The sequence below is a fragment of the Amphiura filiformis genome, chromosome 6 (genome assembly GCF_039555335.1).
Source record: "Amphiura filiformis chromosome 6, Afil_fr2py, whole genome shotgun sequence".
Lineage (NCBI taxonomy): Eukaryota > Metazoa > Echinodermata > Ophiuroidea > Amphilepidida > Amphiuridae > Amphiura > Amphiura filiformis.
The window spans coordinates 27,946,156-27,964,877 of NC_092633.1; the positions used below are offsets into that span (position 1 = coordinate 27,946,156).

The 18,722-nt window shown below is 35.9% G+C and overlaps 1 protein-coding gene across 3 annotated transcripts in view; it reads left to right on the plus strand.

Annotated features, from left to right (window-relative positions):
* Positions 1 to 34: 34 nt before the first annotated feature.
* LOC140155218 (glycogenin-1-like) overlaps positions 35 to 18,722 on the plus strand; it is a 51,281-nt gene continuing 32,593 nt past the window's right edge. For 2 of the 3 annotated variants that reach the window (XM_072177967.1, XM_072177969.1), the window contains exons 1-2: positions 35 to 166; positions 17,089 to 17,230. In XM_072177967.1, coding sequence (XP_072034068.1) covers positions 154 to 166; positions 17,089 to 17,230 — 155 coding nt within the window. In that variant the 5' untranslated portion in view covers positions 35 to 153. The remainder of the gene's footprint in view (positions 167 to 17,088; positions 17,231 to 18,722) is intronic. The other variant, XM_072177968.1, reaches the window with a different exon arrangement.

An 18,722-nucleotide genomic window follows, 5' to 3' on the forward strand; every position in this document is an offset into this window, starting at 1 on the left:
TCACAAATGAATGTCATTGTCAGCAGTTCGGAATCTGTATAGCAGTGGATGCATAAACGTTCAGGGATTTTAATTTCTCTATTATAGAAAATTTTGCATGAAGAACAGAACTGGCAACACCTTATCAGCTGACAAACCGTTCACCAACTCAACATGGCGAGAAGAGGTGAGTACGTGTGAAAAACATGTTTCAAAGTACTAAGCTAACGATGTGAAGTTGTGTAAATGAAGCATTTGACAAAAGAATTCTTATTTTGTTGGTCATAATATAGCTCACACATTTCATATGCAAACAAAACGCATTGTGTCATTTTTAATCAACTCGATGATCAACATGATCAATCAATTCAATGCAATGCAATGGCAATCACTGGCAATGTAAATCATGCAATTCAATTGCATAGCATATAGCCACACACACATGACACATGGACATGACACAGTCACACACATGACAGATTCATGCATAGTGGTGGCATATTTTACGATGTACATGCATTTTGTGTAAATTTTGTATGCAATCATGACCATGGAACTTCTGCACATTAGCAGGAGTCCGTTGGCGTTGCTCGAGAAGTCTGGCCAAGAATTTGCTCACCGCGTGCACCGATCCGATTCCGATGATAGCTTCACATACATTACACTTGTACTAGTAGGCCTACTCAGTGAATGCACACTAGCCCTTATTGGGGGCACAAACCATTTTTTTGGCAATTTTCCTATGGGATTTTTTAAATTTTGCAATCGATTGGGGGGGGGGGAGTGAGTGACGGCCGCTACGTCACTGCGCCACTGCTAGAGACCATTGCATTCAAATCTACCTAGTCGGATTGTAAAGCAATGGAAGTTCAGAAGTAAACACAGCCGATCACGACAGGCAATCGCATCAAAAACCTTGCTAAAATTACACTTCAGCAAATTTTTAGACTGACCAAAATAGGCAAATCTTGCTGAAAAGATACAGTTGTTGACTCATCGAAATTTCAACAATAAGAGAGTAAATAACCTCTGGTGCAAAAAATTGCAATGCTGTCCGACCGAAAAAAGATAGCAACGCACTCTAGCAGGGGTCGCGCTAACCTGCGTTTCTGCACGTACAGCGCATATTTTTAAGTTTGAGCGCATCTATTCATTTTTGCATACCAGTTCAGGGGTTTTCATGCGCGCAGAAAAATGAAAACATGTGAAAGAAAAAGAAAAGCTTCGATCTCCAATATTTACGACCTGTCCAGAAATTATGTAACATAAAATGCAATAACATAAATGTTGAAGTGAAGTCGCCGTAGCATGTAACATAATTTAAAAATAAAAATAAAATACACACCTCCAGCGTAATTTAACACAGATTGTGATATTGTCTAGAATCACAGATGAGTTTTATTGCAGTACTGAATGACGACACGTACGTGAGTTGGTAATTTCTAATTCTAGGGATCAGTAAGGAATGCTTCAAGGGTGGTGTGTAGAGATATGCCAGCGGTGAAATACGAGGCCGTAGAAGGAAAAAATTTGCCCTTGAATTATGTTTTATAGTCAAAATACTCCTGTAATTCAATAAATATCATGATATTTGGCCTAAACTTGAACTCATTTGCAATGAAATGTCATTTTTATTGAGTAAATCCATGGCATTTTCACTCGTCACATGTGACTTGCAATGCTGTTGAATTCTGCACTTCGCCAAAGTTGAACTGCATTTTATGGAATTCGGAGAACTTTTATGGCATAAAGCAACACTTTTATAGCAAGTACACTGCGTGGGAACTTTCTTTAAAAGCCAGATAGTTGGTTAGGGAGTGATCGTTATTTACGACAGGGGGGGTAATGGGCGTTTTGAGGGGGGAATTCGAAATTTTTCGTTGAACCAGGAGGGGGAATGTTAAGTTTTAAATGGAGAAATTTGGGAAAACAAGGGGGAATCCGAAAATTCTGAGCAGACGCGAGGGGGAACGCAAAATTTTTTGTCGATATTTTTTCCAAAGCACCCATTACCCCCCTGCCGTAAATAACGATTGGTCCCTTAATAGCGAGAATCGCGGCGTGAAAGGGAGATCGCGTTTTTGCCAGGCCTTAACTATTTACACATCATAACCAAAATCACAAAATCTGATACTGATATTGAAACGGGCATTCAATACTTGACTAGAGAACCCCTCATTTTAGGATTTGAGCGCATATTTTTAACACTTTCAGGGGGTTCAGGGGTTCTGAGAACCCCTGGTTTAAAAACCTAGTGCTACCCCTGCACTCTAGCATCGAATGCGTATTAAACTATTGTGTGCAAATTCAAAGCTGGAGTTCTCGAGTAAGGAGTCTGATGAAATGATGATTTTCGGATACCAGTTTGTTCCAATATTATTGATTGAAATGGCAAGAAACATCCCACCATCACATCCTTTTTCATAAATATGGGTGTCTATCTCACTACGGATAGGGTCAGTCCATGTCAAATCAACCAGGTGTCCCCAGCCAGGTGACTCTCTCAGATTTTGATGAAATTCCATCAGAATAGGCCTAATCTTTTGATTGTGGCCACAATGAACCCATACAAAAAACAATTTGGTCTCATACCCAGGGGGGGGGTACTCAGTACAAATGACCATACAGGGACGTGCCGCAAACATGGGTAGCATTTTCGGCCTTCTGGTATATCAATGACCCCTTTTTCATAGCCTATTTTGGTATTACATATGAATGGGTCCTTTTTTCAAAATTTTCTTAATTTTTTGTAAAACAGCCCAATACTTCCTTAATCTAGCCAAAATTTTCCCAAAATTTTGGAAAAATTTGTAAAAACTAAGGCAATTTTGGTTAAATTCGGCCGAAAATTTTGACTTTTGGTATATCAATGGGTCCAAATTTCTTGAAAAATTGGTATAGGCCCCTATTTATGGGTCCACTTCCAAAATCTCAGCGGCACGTCCCTACCAAATCAAATTTGGTCTCATACTATATAATAGGCCATGTCGTTTTTGAGAAATGGCCCTTTGAAGTTTGGCCTGGACTCTCCCTCTTTTTTTTTGCACTTGCAAGTGTCATTGGTAATATTTACCAACTTTAAAAGTGGCTCATAACTTCGTTTTCTGGTCAGATATGGAGCTGCAAATTTGCATTCTAGTTAACATTGTATCATATATTCAGAATCTGGCTTTAAATTTCAGATATCTACTACATGTAGTACTTTCCTTTTTAAGTTATGAGCACCCAAAGTTGGTAATTTATTCAACCGCAAGTGTGATTTTGGCATTTTGGGAGTCCCCTGGTGCCAAAAATATGTGATCATATGCCTCAGCTTTGGTACTCAACTCCATCATAGTTAGATGGCTCTTGAAAATAGGGAGGAAAACCTGTTATTTCTTGTCTAAGGGTGTTGAATTCGGCAGCCATGGTAACTTGTGATTGAATAAATTACCAACTTTGAGTGCTCCTATATATCTGAAATTTATAGTCGGATTCTAAAAATATGACATAAAGTTAGCTAGAATGCAACTTTGCATCTTTATTTAATTATATCTGTTCAGAACAGGAAGTTAAGCTACCAAAGTTGGTAAAAATCACCAATGACAATTGCGAGTGGTCGTGCGTCTTGAACTCGCCACCCAAAAAAGGTGGCGATCTTACATTTTCCCAAATCCAACTCAAATTAAATGATGATATCTCTGCCAAGCAAGAAGTTATTATAGCCTTTTTAATACCGTACTGACACTGTGCTTCATAGAATTCAGAATGGGTGGGGTGGGGGATGTGGAGGTGGGGGATGTGGACATGTGGTACACACAAACTCTATATGGGAATGATATTTTTAGTGCATAATATGCTTCTGTAAAGGCTGTAAATTAGATTTTGACTCTATTTAGCATCTAAAAGACTCATGAACTTACAGCTAAACAATTCTACTAATTGTTTTTAATGATTTATGATTGGTTTAGTCTAGAAAGTACAAACTTTTCCTTACAAAACTACCAGTTTTCATATTAAACACTGTAAGTAATGCAGATGTCTTCAAAATCTAAAAGTTGCTGTAAAATTATAATTACTTATCCAACCGTACCATAAAGTATAGATTTTCTGAAGGGAAATTTGATGAGGAATCTAAATATGGACTTACTTTTTCTGTATGGGTTAGGAGCAAAATGTTTCAGTTCAAAATATGTTGAATTGTAAAAAATTCTAACATACTTTGGGACACCAAAACAAGAGAAAATACCCTGCAAATTGAGGTAATGAATTTGGAAACTTTGTCATGGAATACAGTGTATTTGAAGCTTCTATTTTTTTTTTTTTTTTTGATTCGCGAAATTAAATTGCCGCGAAAATGTGGTTTATTGGCGATTCGCGAAATTAAGTTGCCGCGAAATTAAAGTGTTTTACAGTATTAAATTTTCAGTTTCTTATAGAATAGTAAAATGCATTTACAAAGCTGGATTTTGTAGAAACCCCCATTGGTATTGACCAACCAGTTCCAAAGATATTCACATCATGAGCAATTAAAGAGTTTCCAAAACAACAGGAAACAAAAGGCAATATTTCCTTTGCTTGGCTACATCTCAAAATCAATATTTCCGAGTTCCGACTGATTTTGCTTGATTGCATCACATATATTTCAGTTTATTTGTGACACAATCTGGTCCATGGGGGGGCCAAAGTAGGCATTTTTGACAATTTATTAAGTACTACCGGTATAATCATTACTTTCTACAAACATTACATGTAGGCTGTCATATACGGTCATTTTCACAGTAAAGGGTGTAACTTTTGATTTTTAGGGTCAAAATTTCAAACCACTTAAATATGTTTCTGTTTACTGTAATCATGCATAGAAGCAACTTAAATTCCAGTAAAATAATGTTTCAAGGCTTAAACCTTTTGATTTCTGATAAAAAATTTGACATTTCCATAACATTTTGGTTAAAATCTAAGAAAAAATGTATTTTACATAAGCTCAGAAAATTATGACATGAAAGCTGGAATATATGTGAAATCCCATTCCAAAGTAAGTCAACAGATATAAGTTAAATTTTATACCATGTTTTGCTATGTTTGTAATTGCAATTTTGAAAATTTTTAACATCAAGGGTCATTTGCAATGGAAATTTCCCAACCTTAAACTTACTTTTTAAGTTTTAATTGGGTTCCTAAAATAATTTGAATGTCTAACTTCATGTACAAATACTACTTGATGAAAGGAACCTCCCAGCCAAGTTTCACAGAAATTGGAGTTATGTTCTAGAAATGGCACTTCAAGCGATTTGTGTTTCGGAGGCTTCAGTTAACAACCCAGGTGACCATAAAAGTAAAATATTTGGCTAACTACTACAAGTTGACATGAAAAAATAGGTAAAAAATATCACAAGTACCAATTTTCATGCTTTGCTTCTAAGTATTTTATTTCAGTTGTGACAAAAATTAAATTATCACAGCAAGTCATTTTTTTGTTTCGGAGGTTAGATTTATAACATGGTAATTTTTTCACCCATTTGTTAAGTATGGTGTTATTTGCATGTGAAGCCTCCGAAACGGGCTTTCTTGGGTATCAGTATATTTTTCAAACATTAACCATAATATCAATTTTATTTTTAATTTATGACATTCTGCACATATCATGTAACAATTACAATGCAGATATCAATATGGAACACACCAATTTAGATATGCATAGATGATAATTAACCTTATTGTTGTTTCGGAGGCTTCATTTGTTTCGGAGGCTTCAATTGTTAACGGAAAGTTTGTATTGGGTCCCATTTTCAAACGGTGATATATATCTCCATGATTTAAAAACAAGTGACTTGAGTATCTACTTTGCTACATTTTGATAAATAGATTGGATGAGCTCTTTACCTCTTTTATTTATATTTGTCCAAGCTTGCTGAACAGTTTGTTTCGGAGGCTTCAAAAAAGTTAACAGAAAGTCGGCTCTTTGAAGTCAAGATTTTATAAAAAATTTAAAAGCTTGCAAATCGACTAATTTTTGTTACCCATTTCAAGTTAAGATATCAACTGTTATGAATCAAGAAGAAGTGAAGAAATAACCAAGAATTATGAACCAAAGCTATACCCACAAAGTTTGTTAACAATAATGTTAACGGAAAATGAAGCCTCCGAAACGACAAATCTCAAAGTCCGGTTCTCAAAAATACAGGGCTGTTCACAATTAAATCTAATGTGGCAGTGTTTACTGAACATATGACCGTACTTTCAGGATAAGAAAAATTATCCATGAACTAACTGAAGAAAACACAGGGTTTTACAAAAATATTACTGTTTTTTATAGTTTTTCAAAATGGCAATATTAGGTACATTTAAGCCTGCTAAAACTGAACGCAGTAACTCCCGAAGATGATTATGCTACCCATATGTGGCCAAAAATCATGGAATTCTGTGGCTTTATTAGAACACTACGGATCAAAATGTTAAAAATCCGAAGTTACACCCTTTACCGTGAAAATGACCATACTGAAACCACCAAAGGTCTAGCATACTTGGTTCTAAAGTTTTGTGATGTCTATTTTCTTATGTATTCTATTGATTTTTACCTCAATATTTTTGCCTTTATCTCAATTTCAAATTTGCTGCCTTTGGCCCCCATGGACCAGATTGTGTCACATTTTGAGGACTGTTATATCAAAATTTAAAAATATTAAATTTTAATAATTTGTCATAAAATTTATATTATATTGGCAGTTTCAAAAAAAAAAAAATTGATATCAGAAGGACATTCCTCGTATTCAGAATGCAATTTGATATGTCTTATAATGTGCTCTCATGTCCCACACAAAAATACTGTCCAAACGCTCAATACTGTACCAATAGCCCTTAATTGAACATTTATTGGGACCCAGAGGAATGTGTGCACACTGTTTGAACAATTTTAGGATTAAGTCATTGATATTATAATATAATTAAATAGTACCGATTCCGGTTTACTAGTATGCTGAACAATTCAAAGTTCAGTTCGTGCTTTGAGTTTGGGTTCACACTATAAATAGTCAGAAGAGCTAATAAGATAAGGAAATATGAAAACATACAAATCATGCAACATCACATTTGAATCAATATTCTAAATATGATTAATATGGAAATCAGTGGCCCAGAACGCTTGAACACAAGTACAAAGCCACTCGCTGGTGCTGATATTTACTATGCAAGCATAAGGATTAGGAGATGATTTATGTACCTGTGTAAACACTATGATTGAAGGATTTTGTGATGGAGGAGGGGAAGCAATAGTGAAATATAGGATATATTTTGTTTTTGAATTATTTCTCCTCTTTCATTATTTCACTCCATCTCTCACTATTTCACTCCATCTCTCACATCCCTCTCCCATTTCTCCAATCTCTATTCCCATAAGATGGTGAGAAGAGGTTACTGAAGTTTTTTATTTCTTCCATGGGTTGGGCCGAGCGTACTCTAGCGTAAACACAGAAGTGATAAACAGTCACGCTGATTGGCTGATCAATGGTCTTGACAACAAGACGGTTGACCCATTGGTCGTCAGCGCATAGAAGGGGAGCTAAGCGATCATCAGTGCATACCTGGACCACCGAAGAAATAAAAAATTAACTTTAGCAATCATTTTGAACTTATTGAAGTAATGCTTTAGCTCAGTTCTGTTTCCTCAACAACAGAAAGTTTAGCATTAGAAGAAGGAAATACTAGTAGTAGTACCTTGTAGTCACAGATCCTGGAAATTCCAGGATCTAGTGCTTGTAGTACAGGAAACCTATGGTCAATCAACTTCCTCTTGTGTACATGTTGTCATTGTTGCTAACATTTTATTGTAACCTGTTTATGGGAAATATTTTGTTCCCACCTTAGTCAGGGAATTTCTGTGTTACGATCAAAGCTCAGTAGGTCTTGTGGTTCTCAATCAAAGGTACATTGAATAAAAATTCTTTTTAAAAGTGAATGTTGACTACATGGTACAAGGTAATTTCAGATCAGAAGATTACAAAGATGTGGTTCATAAAATATTCCATGGCATATTTATGGAGGATTCAATGAACATGGCTCTAAATTTGATGCCAGATTTTTTACCAATGACCCAAGGCTGAAGACTTTTTGTCAATTTTGTTGTGGTACAATTTTTCCCCGGTATTTACAGCCTTTTGTCAAGGTATTTCGAGCCAGGCCTGCCCCTCCCTCCCCAGGTCAGTATGTCTAGCAGCACTCTAGCTGTTCAATTGTATAAATTTTTGAATGAAATAAGGAAATAACCAAAGCCAGAAAAGTAGACCATTTCAAATGACTTAAAAAGTAAAATTAGCTGACAGTGTGGTACATCGCCAGACAGGACGGGAAGGTTGACATACATAACAAGCATTGCTGTCTGTAATCTCATTAGAACACGAGAGCTAGCAGCTTGGTTTTATCATTTATAAATGGTACCAAACTTGACTAATTGCCAAAGCATTGTAAGGACCCAGTAATAATAAGGTTGCTCCAGTTCTGATATTGAGTAGCGAACTTACATTAAGTAATTACTTCATGTTCAATTATGTGCGCTATCAACTACCCATTCTCAGTAGCATCATGTGTAATTGAGATGGAACGGACATCTCATTGAATATGTCCGATGCAACAATAATTATGTATTAAATGGCTTTGAGGGTGATACAAGAATATTGCACAAGCTAAAAAATACCGTATGGGTTGCAGATGAGTGCAATATTTTTGGACAAAATATATTTGTATCTTATACATGTAAATGTAATTGAAATATGTTACTCGCTGTCATCAGTTTATTTGATTCATTAATGAAATTACCCATTGTGACCTGTGTGCATAATAATGTTGTCTGGTAAAACTAATTATGTTTTCTGGTACATTTGCATTATTGACTTCTGCTGTTTCAAGAAGAATGGAACAGCTTACATATGTTGTCACGCAATAGCAACATAGGCCAGGCTGTTAAACCATTAATGAAATTTAGGATTTGAGAAAATACAAAGCTCTGAAAAGGATCTGCAAGATAGATGCTAGTTTTTCATCTTAACAGATATTTTGTTATGAACCACATAATTCTAGTTTTCACATTGTCATTTTATTTTGAAATTAATAAAACTGCCCTCGCTGAACACTTAGGAGCATTGTAAACAAGTTCCCCCCAACCTAAAAAAAGTGCATTTTTGGTTTCATTTTGCAACGCGCAGTATCGTTTCAGAAAAAAACCCACTCAAAATATATTTCCCAGTGCAATATGTACATTTTCACATGAAATTAAAACTATTTTGGGTTAAAATAAAATGGACAGAAAAAGAAAAAATTCTAATCCGTCTTATCCGGAATTGAACCCAGTACCTCCCACACCCAAGCGAGAATCATACCACTAGACTACATATTTAACTGTGCATTACGGAAATTTAAAAACTATATCATAACATACCATTTAGAAACAGTCATTCCTTAATACGGAAGTAAAACACATTTCAATTTGAGGTAAATAATATCCCTTTTATTTTAACACTGACATGTAGACACAAACACATAAAATATCAGATGAATTTAGATTTTCGAGTGATGTAAATCAAATTTCATGATATAAAAAATACTACTACCTAAAAGCAATAAAAAATCAGCATTTCAATGAACTGCAAACCATACTCTGAACATCACAATTAACATCTCAAGCCAGCAAGAAAAAAAAATGATAAGGAGTAAATATGTATCTAGTTTATCAAATAATAATTCAAACATTTTGTTAGCCATATCCAATGAAAAAGAAATTCACTACTTAAGCTTTCACCATCAGGTCTGAAGGCTTGATCACAAGTGACTTGGTCCACTGCTTTTCCCATGAAATGGCTTGTTGACATTTCCCGGAAGTGATCATTGTTTTTGTTTTGAGCGCTGAATCTAATACGTATTAGTCATTACTGACCATATTGCTCAAGAAAATCACATCATTGAATACAGAGACTCAAACGCATTCATCAGAAGTATAAAGGATGCAATCCAAATTTGCAAAAAGGGGCCAAAGCAATCAACCGCGATGAAAGTATCACATACAATCCACTTGGTCAAAACAAAACATCACTTCCAGGAAATGTCAACTAGCAGTTTCTACATCGTATACTAGTACTAGACGCATTTGGGAGACGCACTTGATGTACCCTGCGCTGTGCATGTGATACCTTTTGCGCTACAGAGGACGCAGAATTATTTTCATTTGTTTTGGCGCGCCATCGGCAAGGAGCCGAATACCCCCAATTTCCCCATAGCTGATGGTGCGAACTGATGTATATTCGCATTTCTTTGAGTCCTTGAGTTACGGCCAATAATATATTTAAAAACAAAAGTTTTGGGCATTTTCAGGCAGACTTTTTACTCTGCCACAAATGTGATCTGTAGAAAATTGCATCAAGTTTTAACATGTGTGTTAAAACATCTGTGACTTTTTAATTTGCATTTAGAATATAGTGATGAGTTCTTTGTGGATTTGTTAGCCGACTGCATAATATTTGGTCATTACAGGCAGCACTAATATCAGAAAACAAATTACAATGCATGACTGCTAGACCTCGTAACATTAATGAATAAAGACAGTTCAGAAGCAAAGGGAAGTGGTTGATCAGAGATTTATTTACTATATTAACTCACTGTATTGGTATGTGTAACAATTTACTTGTAGTGACTTCAAAAGCTTGATTAACTGCTCAAACTCTGCATTTATCTAATGTTCATACAGCAACATGCTGTCCAAATTTGTGCCTTTTTTGAAAGTTAAAATTTACAGCTTGAATTTTGTACCCATTGAAAATTTAAGTCCAGGAAAAATAGGGAAAATAATCATTTCTTCAAAATGTGGTGTCGTGGAATAAAGTAGAGCTTGTGCCTCAAAGCAAATTTAAAAAGCCATCTGTAATGTATGATCTTATTTCATTTATTTATATGATATGAACTTGGTTTTTTTTCAAACATGATTTTTTTTTGCTATATATTTGTAACGTTTAGACAAAGATTCAATACATCTTTGGTTTAGACATGTCCCATCAAAGATACTCACACATGCAAAATTTAATATCTTTGGTCCTATCGTACACGCAAATGGAATCGGCCAAATTTGTTGCGTTTGTAGGTTAACAGAAAATTTTTGACACAAAGTCGTAATTTACGACAATACATCCACCCATATTATAACTTGCTGTTAAGCGACCAAATTAACCAGTGGGGTTTCGATAATTACCTTTACGCATTATTTCTGCTTTTAAAAAATGGACAAAACCCTTCCTGACCGTTATTACTTTTATTATTTCAGCATTTTGTATAGCTTTTAGAGTTACTAAATTAAAATTTAACCGGCTTTAAGTGGAATATGATGTTGGCGAAAATCACATTTTTATATAATTTCTAATATTAATTTTGTGGTTTCACTGAAACCGCATGTTTAACTTTCTATTATCACCCAAGTTAGATAAAAGGTTTACATCATAAAAATACTAAAGAAAGGAAATACTGACACATTTCTCTCTATGTATGCAAAATCAAATTTCTGACTTCCGACTTATTTTGCTTATGAAAAAATATCTCCTTTTCCATGAATATACATGCATGTATAATCATTGTTCATTGCATCCAGCTCTTGTGTTACAATATTGTTATTATCAATGGTAGAATTGCAATAATTTGTTGTATTAGACCTAATATAATTGGCTATCAGATGAAGACAGCAGTATCCATGTACGATGTGCTGAGATGATCATGCAGCATCACATCGGTAGGGCAGGGAGTGAAAGACGGATATGTGTGCATGCATGATTGGCACGTAAGCTTGTCACGCCACTAATGTGACCTAAGCCAAGCATAAGTCGGATCTCTCATGAAGTTGTTGAGCATGGGTAAGAGTCTACACATAGTCACAAGTGTCACTGTGAATTAGTCGTAACAAAGACGCATGAAAAAAGAGGATGTAATAGGGGTTAGGTGCAACCTTTGTATATGTGTCAGCTTTAGAATATGATGATAAGATGCTTTCTAGATCAGCAGTGGTGGAGCCACAGGGGGCATGAGGGGCAAATGCCCCCAGTCAGAACTCTTGCCCCCCTGTTGCCTCCCAGTAAAAACCCCAAATTACGAAAATTACGAAACTTTTTGCAGTAATTTTGTGCAAAATTTGTTGATTTTGCCCCCCCAAAATTCACTTTGCCCCCTCAATGCCCCCTCCCCCCCGGAAAAAAATTCCTAGCGCCGCCACTGTTGATCAGATTGACAAATAGTTGGTTCCAGGGCCTGCTTGAGCCCCTAATGGTAGCTGGTCCTTGGGATAAACACCTGGATTTGGTGGAGGTACAGGGCCAGTTCTCTGGAAGGCATGCATGTATGCATGTGGAATTGACTGGGTTTCTACATGTTTTGAATGACCCACATTGTACATTGTAATACACAAGTTGGAAAGTCAGGACTTCATGTACAAAGTATAGTAGCATATTATAAAATTGCGGGATTTTCCAGTAATATTTTAAGATTACTCTGTTGACACTTACATCTCAGATGCAAATGTTCAATTAGGATAAAAAAGGAAGGAAGCTTGAAGAGAGAGACTAGTGGCCTGCTGTCTGAGCCTGTCTCAAGCTGTTAATCATGCCGCCCATTGCCCTTATTATTTTGTCCTTGAATCTTTTAACTCAGGGTGTCTAAAATGTTTTATTCGGACTAAGATTTATTTTATTGCTGACTAAAAAGAACAAAGCAGGTTACATAATTGTGTGAAGTGATTATGTCTAGACTCCTAAGCAATTTCTTGGGTAGGCCAAGGATGAGTGGGAACTCGGATACCCAGGAATTGGTGAGAGCCTTACTGAAAAACCTGTGGCTAAGTGTCGCCGACCTAGTGCTTCTCATGCAAGGGGCCTCGGGTTCAAATCCCACCCAGATCAAACAACTTCTTTGTTTTCTCTCTTTATTCCTAACGCGTTCCTTCCAGTCACCAAAAAGCCCTTGAGCGTTAGGTTTAGTTGAAGTATTATTTCTAATGATGAATTGTCTTATTGAATTGATCAAAATTGATAAAAAGCTTAGTTTGGATTGAATCGGAATGGATCAAAAAGGTGCTACTAACTTTTGCCATGGGGGGGGGGTCAACTTTGTTCAAATTTCGGCCATTGGTAAATCATGTTTTAATACACTCGGCCGTATTAGAGCGTAAAAGAAAATGTGAAAGGAACGAAAGATTTAGGGAGAAACTATGTCTCGATATTGATCACCCTGAATTTATTTGTGCGACCTGCCTTCTCAGCGCCTAGAGGGAGGTATGATGCCCTTTTAATTGTCTAAGTACAGCCGCTAACACGCTCCAATTTCATTCATGTAGCTATTCAACATCTACGTGTGCACTGACCGTGTGCTATTTAAATCTTCCTAGGATGAAATTGAGCTGGTGTAGTTTGTTTTGTATCGGATGAATATTGACCTTTGTATAATTATTATATTGAAGGTATTCATACATTTAGAAAAAATTGACATTTATATTTATAAGACAAAATAGTAGTGAATATGGTATAGTGAAGCCTTGGCTTGTTATATCAGATGTAGATAGTAGTTGTGGATATGGTATGTTGAGCTTTGGCTTGTTATCAGATGTGGATCTATGGAAGTCTTAATATTTAAGTATTTAATGAGATGATGTTACAATTATTGTGCTGTAATGCATACTTGGCACTTATAGGATACTCTTGGATTGCGATGAATGGAGCCGGCCAATTTTAGTTACATTCATTTTACCTTGACAGGTCTAGTGATAGTATATGGTGGACTGATGTGCTGGATAGTTTTTCGTCATGTTATTTGCATATTTATGAATATTAATGAGCTTATAAAACATATTGTATATTATTTGTATTTACAAACCTTGTTTACACCTTTGTGTGGGGCCCGGGCCACCTTAATTACGAACTGCGTAATTCTAGTTTAATGGACCTTTCAATTGATTCTGTTCTTCTTTTTGTTCCCACATGATTAGTTCAAAATTGTTGTAAAATGTAACATGGCACATGTAACAAATAAACTGGCTTTAAAAATGATTTTCTGAATTGATAAAGAGCAAATTTATGCAGTTCCATCTTTCACCCCTTGAGTCTGTCTGTCAGATGATTCCCCTTGAGGTCATCATCCTTTGTCATATATAAAAATAGATATTGGAAAAGGTAACTTGGGGCATTTTGAGAATCACTTTGGTGAAATTTCAATATGTTGCAGGCTTGCTTCATGTATTGCAAGTGCATTGCCAATGCCCGGTGTCATCACTTAACATTGACTATGTGTACGCATGATCGTTCCCAATTTCGAAAAAAAAGGGGTTATTTTTAAACTATGTTCGCTATATTTATAGATAATAGGGTTTTTTTTTGATGACGGTGTACTCGAAATTAAAAAATAGGGTAATTTTTGTGAATCTGAGAATGTTGAAATCCCAAGAAATCTTAACATTTCTTGCTCAATTTACTCCCAGAATTCAAGTTTTGTGAAACTTTTGTGCCTTCCTCGTATTCAGCAACTCACTCCGTTTGTTTCTGGGGTTTGTTTACACCGATTACATCGCTAGGGACTTCCCAGTTGGCTGCTGTGTTCTTTGGTGTGTGTTCTTGAAATGTTAAAAAGGGGTGCTTTTGTAAAAGTGGACTTGAAATGCAAAAAATAGGGGTAATTTTCAAGGCTAATTTCAAAGTAATTTGTACCTGTTTTTGTGTAAAATAGGGGTAACAAATGCTGAAAATGTTCTTGGAACCGCGCAAAATAGGGGGTTATTTTTGACTTTGGGAACGATCATGTGTTACACCTTTGCATAGGCAGTAACAACACCGGGTGCCAATGTCTTGAGTTTCCACATGAAGTTGAATATTACGGACACTGGATCCCTTTTCTTTCATTGCATCACAGGTATTGCCACGTTTCTGCAGCATGGTTCACTTTGACTTTATGCAGCAGATGATATTAAGTTTGGAATGTTTGTGTTAAGAATACCTTTGAGTTATAATTATCTTTTAAGATGCTGTTTGGTAATTCCTTGTCTGTTAAATACCAACAAATCATTCAGTTCTACTGAAAATTGCAAAGTTGCATATCAAACGGATAAGAAGTGCACTGATAATTTCTAAGTGTACACCACCAAAATATTAATGTCACAAATATGAAATAAGATGGTGCACGTAACCTTGTTAAAAAGGGACCTCAAAACTTTTCTTAGCCTGCACGCTACATGTGGAATGCGTGCTACACAGCTCCCACTGGGCGTGATCAGCTTCTCTGGTGCTATTTAATAGCACCATGAAAGATAATATGTGCCTGCAGTAATTGTGTCGGGGATACCATGCAGCTATTTTTAGCCTAGATGTTGAAGCGTTATGGGTTAAATATCAAATACATGTAGGAGATAGTTTTGCTTTAAAGATAGTAAGCTGTCTTGTTTGCAGATCTATGAAACAATTATTACTGATCCGGGTATTAGTTTTTCCATAGATTTTAATGCATTTTGATATCATTAATAGAGTATGACATGAAAACAAATGATCAATTTTTTTCAATTTGTTTTGCAATTTCGGGTACCTGGTTACCCGCCTGAAAAATGCGCCGGGTACCCGGGCACAAAATTACCCGAAAATCACACCCCTAGTTCCTTTACAAATTTAACCTACTGATACCTGTACACATACGCAATGACTAATGCTTAAAAAGGACTTATAAGAATATGCATCATGGAATTTTTTTCTGCAAACTCTTGTTTTGCTTTGTGCAAACTGATGTAAAATGTAAATTATATGAATAAGGAATTATGGTACATCACAGTTCATGTGTATCTCTATCAAATCTGCTTTCAAAAACTGGGCTTGAAAAACTGGCATCTAGGGAGCTTCTTCCAGGAATTTGGATTGCAATTTAGCTTTTCCAAATGTACATATTATGAAGCATAGATTTTGAATGTATGAATTCATGGGAAATGTTGTGGCTTTGTCTATTTGGGTTATCTTTGTGAGAAATTCATTATTTTTTAGGCCATTCAAAAGATTAGTAAAGATGTGTCAACAAGCCTTGTTACCATTTGAAACAATTTTATACAGGCACATGTGAGTGTGAATATTAATTCTGCACTAGACTGTATGCAACACTAGTGGTGATATAATGGTCTTGGTATTCAGACGTCCGGTATCGGTGTTATAGTATTGAGTTCAGCATTGCGAAATCAACTTGCCCTCATGGCTATTACCTTATCATGGGTTAGCTAGCTACATGAAGGTATTGCTGACATTTGAAATGCTATGTGTACCAGTTGAGGAAATTGGATTTTTTTAATCTATGGTCTAGTCTTGTGTATTTTTTTTCTGTTGAATAAGCATTACCCCTTCTTGTGAAGAGCAGACTATGTTGGTGCATCTCAAAATTGAACTAATCATGCTAATGATATGTTTCACAATCTAAATGTTTTATGAGGGTTAACCCAATACCAAATTGAGATATTGTGATTTATTATGCCTGCCTGTATGTTGAACATATAAAATGTGCATGTTGCCATCAATGTACTCTGGTGACTCTTGAATACATGTAGGCAAACCTGCAAATGTACATCTCTAGATGTATGTGCAGTTGTGCATGATCACTGCTTAGTGGGAAATTTTTGGGAAAGGTTTTATACATTGTAGGCTTCTATTTAGCTGTTTGAAATCGTAAAAACAAGCTGCAAACCTGCACATTATGCATACAGTAAAATTGACATTTTCCCTAATATTGCAATGTCAATCACCCTGATATCGAATTTTATTCAAATTTTAGAAAGATTATGGCATGTGCAATGTACAAAATGTACAGTATTTACATATTCAATTTCCATTTCTTAATCCAAAACATAATATTGGGACACAGATTGCCCAAAAAGTAGGCCATGCTGCTGTTCAGGCAGAAGCCTTTTAATTCCTGTATACCTAGTTGCACATTTATGATTTTTGTAGTCGGGGATTCACTTGTAAATTCACCATTTCTCATTCAGAGACTTTCTTTATACATGTACCATAGTGAATTTGATATTGGTGGAAAAAAATGCAGTTTGTCAATAATCCATTCATCTAAGTTGTTATTATTGTGTATATTTGTTTGCAGTAGAAGATCAAGCCTTTGTGACCTTAGCAACCAACGACCAGTACTGTTATGGCGCCCTCGTGTTGGGTCAATCACTACGAGACAATGGCACAACAAGGCAGCTGGCCATTATGGTCACACCACAAGTATCGCAACCTATGAGGTCAGTTTCTTATAGTAACACTTGAAAACATGCAAAAGGAAGCATTTTTAACACATGCTTGTTTTGGTGTTTTTCAACACATCGTTAGTATGCAAGATTGAGATGCCTTCGACATGTTATGCTCAGGGAGCTTATGGGATATGTTATGCTCACTGCTCAGGGAGCTTATGGGATAAATGGCATCTATCAAGTGAAGTATTCTTAGAATTTAAATGGCATTCATTCTAATGCTGCCAGAGCATAAATTGTGTTGAAAGAATTGTGCATTTTTAGTATACTGGTACATGTTTTGTCAATTATATTTCTGTGGCTTACAAATTATGCAAGTTATTAATAAGTTATTGAAAATTCTTTCTAAATCAGAGTTGAGAAATACTGAGAAATTTGAATAAGCCATCCATCTAACTCGTTAAGTTATTCTGAAATTTCCATTAGTAAACAACTTCAAATAATCCACTTCAGAACATGCATTGATGTTCATGTAGAATGTGTGTAAGTGTTTACTTGGAGCTTCTAATGTGAAATATGATCAGTCAATTACGTCACAAGATGTTCTCAAACAATACATTGTACATGACCACAAGGTACTCATCATGCTCATCAGTGCCATCATTCATTTGATTTATGCAAGAAATGAACAAGAAAACATGCCATTTATTGCAGCTCACAAACTTTTCTATAAAGCCAGCAAATACTGTAGTGGGAAATTTTTGCAGGGGTTTAATTTTCATGTTTTTCACGGTCGAACAGACAGCTGTGAATTTTCAACCCAGCGAAAATATTTATTACACATAGTACTTAAAGGGAGTCTCCGGCAATCATAACATAATTATGCCTTAGGGCTCATATTGAAATACCTTACCACGCTTTCACACAGAAAGAAGGCAGGATGCCCCTCGCTAAGCCCGCGCCACAGGAAAGCTCGGTCATAAAACTATATGCATCAGTGATACACCCTGCCTTTTGAAGTGGTCCATGACGAATGGGAAGAAAACAAACTGACTATGGCTCATCGCACAACCCAGGAAAGCGCTCTCCTAATTTAAGTGGCTAATTGCAGTGTTATAATCACACAGGATTTTAACAAAAGAAGGCTAGCATAGAAAAGCTGCAGGATGGCGCACACCTTCCTGTGTAAGGGAATTTCAATATGTGTATGAAAAATAATTATCAAGCACAAATCACATGGTTTTATTTAAAACAAACTCATATTGACAATAAAAACGAATAAAAACAGTTGGCTCTCAACAAGCGATATTCAAAATTCCCGCGCCGAAATTATATAAGTGCAATGGCGTAATGGTTATTTGTGCTCAATTGTCGTCAGCCGTCATTGTATTACTGGGACGTCACTGCACAATTTCGGGGCCGGGAATTTTGAATATCGCGTGTTGAGAGACGGATGTTTTTATTCGTTTTTATGGTCACTATGAGTTTGTTTTAAATAAAACCATGTGATTCGTGCTTGATTATTATTTTTCTTACATATAAT